The 7,015-nt window shown below is 48.5% G+C and overlaps 1 protein-coding gene across 1 annotated transcript in view; it reads right to left on the bottom strand.

Moving 5' to 3' along the window:
* The window catches only part of LRRK1 (leucine-rich repeat kinase 1), a 216,881-nt gene that overhangs the window by 47,929 nt on the left and 161,937 nt on the right, over nucleotides 1-7,015 (bottom strand). Inside the window, exons 12-14 of the mRNA XM_006872156.1 lie at nucleotides 2,087-2,216; nucleotides 1,488-1,600; nucleotides 134-348 (exon numbers count right to left, since the gene is read on the bottom strand). Coding sequence (XP_006872218.1) covers nucleotides 134-348; nucleotides 1,488-1,600; nucleotides 2,087-2,216 — 458 coding nt within the window. The remainder of the gene's footprint in view (nucleotides 1-133; nucleotides 349-1,487; nucleotides 1,601-2,086; nucleotides 2,217-7,015) is intronic.

The following is a 7,015-nucleotide window of genomic DNA, read 5'->3' as shown; positions in this document are numbered from 1 at the left end:
CTGGGATGTGTGTATCCCAGGACTCACACCCCACCGTGAAAGCCCTGGAGAAGAAGGCCCCACCCAAGGAAGGTTCCACCCACCTCCCACCCCATCCCTGGCCCAGGAACACCGCATGCCAACTGTCTTTGACCTTGGCTCTGGAGCCGGCTGGCCTGTGGAGCTCCCACTTGGTGGTTCTGATGGTGGCCTGGTTGTGCACCACTTGGGGAACCCTCCCCGTCTGTAAGGTCTCCAGGAGGATGGACTTGCCCTGGCGCGGGGGCCCCACAAGGATCATCTTCACCAGCTTGCACCTCTCTGCCTTCCGCAGTTGAGCGCGCAGGAAAGATATCATTGCTTTGGGCCCTGTGCAGTAATCACAAGGGAGAGTCAGTGCACGTAGCTCACCTGCCTCTCGCCAGCTCACCTGCCTCTTGCCAAACCACGGATCGCAGCCAACATGCTCACGACATGCTCATGTGGGGAGAACCGGAGGCTACTGAGTCTGCTGGAGACCAGATGCCCACAGGCAAACACCCTACGAGATGCTGCCTAGGAGACTAGAGACTGGACAAGCGTGTCATAGAAGGACTCAATCACCATCACTCTGAGTGATTTTTTAGCACTTCCCCAAATGCTGGGCTGGAGCTCTGATCTGCAGGTCACCTTGCTGGACTGGGGTTGGATTTCCCAGGAGGTGGCACTGAGGAGAGAGGGCTATGGAAACTCTACTCAATGGTTAACTGTGCCCCCCAAAATCTGTGCTAGAATCCTAACCCCTATCTTGATCAGAAATGGGGGGATTCTTTGTTATGTTTATTACACAACACACCTGAGCAGAGTGAGTTCTAAATCTAGTCACTTCTGAGTTATAAAAATGGTGTATAAAAGATGGTTGTTGTTGTTGCTATGTGCTGTGGAGTCGGTTCTGACTCATAGCGACCCTGTACGGGGTTTCCGAGGCTGTAAATCTTTACGGGAGCAGAAAACCTCATCTTTCTCCCGCGGAATAGCTGGTAGTTTCAAACTGCTGACCTTGTGGCTCGCAGCCCGATTCATAACCACTACGCTACCAGAGCTCCTTATGTATAAAAGATTATGTATAATCTTTTTTATACATAAAATATCAGACAGAGATATGCACACGGAGGGGGGGGTATGCCACGTGAGGGTCCTCTACAAGTCAAGGAGTGGGTAAAATGCTTGACTGCTAACAAAATGGTCTATGGTTCAAACTGCCCCTTGGAAGAAAACCGTGGTAGGCCACTTAGAAAACCCTGTGGGTCAGTCCTACAATGTCCTACAGGGCCACTGTGAATCGGGACCAACTTGATGGCAGAGACTTTGTTTCTTTTGGTTTACTGACGAGGAAGGAGGCCACATGGATGAGGATACTGGCCGCCAGAGCTGTGAGCAAACAGATTTCTGTTCCTTAAAGACGCCCCCCTCCCCCCCCAGTCATCTGCTGGTATGGCCCAGCAGCATTAGAAATTCAAGATACCTACCTTCTTTCTGGATCTCTGCAGGCACATTGAGGATGTGCAGGTCTTCAACATCCAACTGCCAAAGGTTCCTCAGCTGCCCCAGCCCCTGAGGAAGCTCCCGAATGCCAGGATTGCTGAGGACACACACACACACACACATACACACACACCCCACCCTGTCAGCCTCTACTGCCTGCGAGGGACAGAGACAGCTCGCAGCATGTATGTCAAAGCGTTCTGTCTACTACAAGTCCTCTGTGCTTAGAGCAGATGTCCCATCCACCTTCCTAGTCTCTGGAAGTAATCACGGTGCCATGACCATGACCGGGCATCTTCTTACAATGGCACTGCAGCTTGAAGGACTGCGTCTGTCTGTCCAGCCTTGCGCTGTCTGTAGACAGCTGTCAGTGAGTGGGTGGGGTGGGGTGGTTGTACAGCTCTTTTCATGACAGCCCCAGTGAAGGAGAGAGAGGATCACAGTGTCACACCCCGATGCCATCTTCCTGACCTCCCTCCCGCTTCCTCCACCAAACTCCACCTCTGCTTCTTGTAAAATAGCGTCCATCTCTCAGCTCCTGTGTCCCAGAGGGTCGCTGTGGCTTTTCTCAGCGTGCACTTACTTTCCCAAGTAGAGCTCTGATAAGTTTCTCAGCTGGCACACTGATGGAGGCACTGCGTCCAGGTGATTGTCATTCAGACACAGGACTTCCAAAGAGTCACTGAGGAAGGCCGGGAATTCCAGCACGCAGCCTGCAGGGAGACAATATAGCAGACCAGACTGAGAGATTCTGGTCTGTCATCGTGGGAAACTGAGGTGGTCTACCAGTTGGTACAACCTCTGGAGGACATTCTGGCAAAGTTCCCACGGATCTAACAGTTCCAACTGTAGGAAACGATCCCGCAGACGTCCTTGTATGTGGGGCAAAGATGTGAGGGCAGGGACCTCCGTGGCACAAATGCCTATAATCCCTGGGGCAGAGGACAAGCTACGTGTCCATTCACAGGGGCCTAGTTACAAGGATAATGGGATAGTGTGCGGATATTAGAAAGAACGGGCCAGGCTCACAGGCATGGAGATGAAGTGGCACTCAGGAACTGTTGGTGGATTAGCCAAGTTAGATGCAGAATCAGGTGTGAGAAGACGTGTGTGCCAGAAAGGCAGGCACATGCATGTCCACACAGGTGTGTATCTGTGCACCAGGAATCACAGGCACACAAACAACAGATGTGAGGGTAGTTCTGGTCCAGGGGTAGGATTCTCGTCTTTGGTGGGCTTGATTCCTACTCAGGGCATCTCAAGGGCAGCGCCACCTATCTGACAGCGGAGACTCGCGCGTTGCTATGATGCTGAACGAGTTTCAGTGCAGCTCTCAATGAATTGACTTCCCTGAATCAGCCAATGAAAACACTCTAGCCCACAACCGGCCAGGGGAATGACAAAGGCTGGGCAATGCGCTGTTCGGTGCACGGTCATCTCCTACTGAGCACAACAACAACAACAACAACACAGTAACACTGTAGGTGTGTATGTAACACACTGACACAAGTGCCACCACAGATACACACCAAGTCACCAGAGTCTCTGGAGAAGGGAGCTGCTACAAGATGGGATTCTCCTCATGAACTTTGTTCTCTGAGGCTCTTGTATTACTTTTTTAATTCAAAAAAGTTGATTAAAAAAAAATAACACGGGCTACGTTGCTACGTTTCCCGAGAGAGTCTCTGAAACACCAGCCAACTTTCGGAATCTAAGTGACTTCACTAATTAGATTATGTGGTTACCATTAAACCCCAATCATATCTGCTATTTCCATGGGCCTGGGAGTGTTTGAGTTGAGAAAGGGTGGGGGCGAGACCCTGGGGAACATATTCTGATGGAAGTCACATGCCACCTCAAAGCCCTCTCTCCCAGCTCCCAGCGCCACACGCAAAAGGTAAAGGCCAGCTCATTTGTTGAGTTGAAGTGATGTTTCCTTGCCCTCGATCACCACTTTCCCACTTTCTCCACAGATGTAGCTTCCACATCAATGGCAATGGGGTAACCTGCCTCAGAGAATGTTCCAGAAGAGACAAAACCGAATACCAAAAGGGTGGTGGTGGTGATGTACCGTGGAGTCAGTTCTGACTCATAGCGACCCTGTACAGGGTTCCCGAGGATGTAAATCTTTGTTGTTGTTGTTGGCAGGTGCCATCGAGTCGGAACCGACTCATAGCGACCCCATGCACAGCAGAACGAAACAATGTCTGATCCTGGGCCAACCTCACCACTGCTGCCACACTTGATGCCATCAATGATGCCACCTGGCTGATCCATCTCGTTGGGGGTCTTCCTCTTTTTCTCTGACCCTCTATCTTACCAAGCATGACATCCTTCTCCAGTGACTGTTCTCTCCGGACAATATGTCCAAAGTATGAGAGACAAAGCATAGCCATCCTGGCCTCCAAGGAGCACTCTGGTTGCACTTCTTCCAAAACAGATCTATTGGTTCTTTTGGCAGTCCATGGCACTTTTAGTATTCTCCTCCAACACCACAACTCAAAGGCATCAATTCTTCTATGGTCTTTCTTATTCACTGTCCAGTTTACGGGAGCAGAAAGCTTCATCTTTCTCCTGTGGAACAGCTGGTAGCTTTGAACTGCTGACCTGCGGTTTGCAGCCCAATTAATAATTACTACGCCTCAGAGAATGTTCCAGAAGAGACAAAACCGACTACCCAAAGGGATTCCCAGAAAAATCTACCAGCTAGCTGCAGTATGAATGGGACTCACTGCCCATGTGAACAAAGCTGCCCGGATTTTAAAGATGGTTTTGTATTAGAGCTTGTTCCATAGAAAATGCCCAAAAAGGTGTTTTGTTTTGTTTAATTTTTCCTTCAGTGAAAAGGGCTAATGAACTTTAGGTTATCCGAGTTCGCATGCTCACTCACTAGAAGGCCCCCTTTCTTCCCAGAGAACGCATTCTGAACACCTGGCCTCTATGCTTCCCAAGTTCCAGATGGTGTCTGGGTGTTTATTAAGCATTTTTAACTAACGGGAGGAGAGAATACGAAACTGCCCCAGCAAACTGAGGTAGCACCTGCCAGACTCCATAATGAACACCTGGGCAGCAGGGAAGACAGTCTGCGGTATTTATTAACTGCAACGATTATTCATAAGCTATTTATGACTGCTGGTCTGAATTTTACCGTAAAAACGGCCATCCAAATTATTTTTGGATGCCCCAGTGGGTGTGTAAACATGACAAATTGAATGTACATGAATTGCCTGAATCTCCCTTCTCCATGTCCGAACAAGCTATCTTTCATAGGTAACCCCCAACCTGAGGGTCACGACCTAGGGAGGGCGATTCACAAGGGGCTCCCTTCCGTCAGCTCGGGGGTAAGCTCCAACTTTCTAGACTACAATTTAAAAAGCAAAAGTCTTTATCATATGCCAAAGCCACACTCCTCTCTGCCAGGGGACCTTCCAAGAGGTGTGGCCTCCCAGCCCAGTTCTGCAAACTTGATCCGGGGGCACCACCAACAGTGTTCTGATACTTGTTTCAGTGAGTCCATATGGTCTTCCTTTCAGGTGGTTTCACAAGGACGGAGGGAAGACTTCTTCCAACAGTGGCTGGTGCCAGTGAACGGTGGCCGCTCTTCACACCCTGGTACTAGGCTCTGAATGGGTTTTGAGTCCAAGATGTAAGGAGGGCAGCCCATCAGCCATGGAAGTGCAACAGAGACGTCCACGCCAGTGACTTTTTCATGCCCATCGCTCCACTTCGGTATCAGTGAGGAAGAAAAAAAGCGGATTTCTCCTTTCTTTCAAGTGAAATGACCATGTACAGACACAATTCCTGAAGTCCCAAGACTCTTCGTTTGGAGCACCATCATTTATGAAATTTATAATTCCCCTATCTGTGTGGGAAGTGCTGGCAGCTGAGGGTTAGGCGGGAGAGAGATGAGGCGGTCAGTCCACTTTCATAAAGATGTAGTCCAGGAAACTCCACAGTGTTGCTGAGTCGGATTCAACCCAATGGCAGTGGCTTTGGCTTGGTTTTGATCATGTTCCTCCTTTGTGGACTGTTTATAATTGTTATCATTTTTTCACTTAGGATGTCTTTTTTTTATATCCATTTGTAAGAACTCTTTGTATATTAAGGACTTGAGCTAATACGTGTTGTAACAATTTGTGCTGTAAATATTTCTTCTTAGTCTGTTTGCATTGTGAATCTATTTCCAAGGTCTTTCACTGAACAAGAGTTTTAAATGTTTACAAGGCCAAGGGTTTCTCTCTTTCCTGGTGATTCTCCAGCTAGTTTAAAAAGGTCTTTCCCACTCTCCGATTATAAACATAGTCTCCAAAATGTTAGCCTTTTCTTTTTATGTTACATTAAAACCTGCCACTCACATGACAATTTTGTAATCCCACACGACAATTTTTATAACTGATGTAAGGTAGAGGTCTACCATAATCCGTCTCCTCCCCATAGCCCCAATACAACTAGATATGAGTCCTGGTGTGGTGCTGTAGGATATGCACTTGACCACAAGGTTGGTTTGAACTGCAAGGTCGGAAGTTCAAATTCACCATCTGCTCCTCAGAAACCCTATACAGGGTCACTATGAGTCGGAACCAACTCGACAGCATTTAACAACGGCAGCTAGATAGGTAACAATACCAAGACTATTGATTTAAAAACAATAAAACATTCTTTGTCCCTTTTGTGACATATTGTTATTGTTGGGTGCCACTGAGGGGACCCTGTCTCCCAGGGATCCCAGGCATGATGAAAGGTCACACCGTAGAACTGCAGGCTTTCCTTCCTTGTGTGGCTGGGTCTGGAAGCTCTGCTGAAGCCTCTTCAATGCAGAGCCACACGTCAGCCTCCAGTGGGGACACACGGGGGCTTTACAGGGGCACACCGGCTGTGAGTTAAGGCCGGGTCTTTGGCATGGAATGTGAGAGTTCTACCACTGAGCATCCGGTGTCCCACACATTAAATTCCTAGAGCTCTTTAGGTCTACATTGGAGCTTCCCTTTTTGTTTCATTGAGTCTGGTAGCATAGCGGTTACAAGTTGAGTTGCTAACCCTAAGGTCAGCAGTTTGAAACTACCAGTCGTTCCGCGGGAGAAAGATGAGGCTTTCTGCTTCCGTAAAGATTTACAGCCTCAGAAGCGCTGTGCAGGGTCGCTGTGAGTTGGAACTGACTCCGCAGCACATAACAAGCAATAATGTATTATTTTTACAATGTATATGTTTACATATGCGTTTTCAAGCATATGTAAACAAATAAACATGACTGAGGGCAAGCCACAAAGTATTGCTACAAAATCATTTGTGGTTTTTGACTCACAGTGAGCCTATATAGGGTTTCTGAGGAGCAGGTGGTGGGTCTGAACTGCCGACCTTGTGGTTCGCAGTCCAGTATTGATCCATAGCTATAAAATCATGGTGGTGGTAGTGGTGATGTGCCGTGGAGTCAGTTCTGACCCACAGCGACCCTGTACAGGGTTTCCGAGGCCGTAAATCTTCATGGGAACAGAAAGCCTCATCCTTCTTCCAC

The sequence above is a fragment of the Chrysochloris asiatica genome, unplaced genomic scaffold (genome assembly GCF_000296735.1).
Source record: "Chrysochloris asiatica unplaced genomic scaffold, ChrAsi1.0 scaffold00184, whole genome shotgun sequence".
Taxonomy (NCBI): Eukaryota; Metazoa; Chordata; class Mammalia; order Afrosoricida; family Chrysochloridae; genus Chrysochloris; species Chrysochloris asiatica.
Note: the sequence above shows the minus strand (reverse complement) of the source record. Positions and strands in the feature narration are given on the sequence as shown.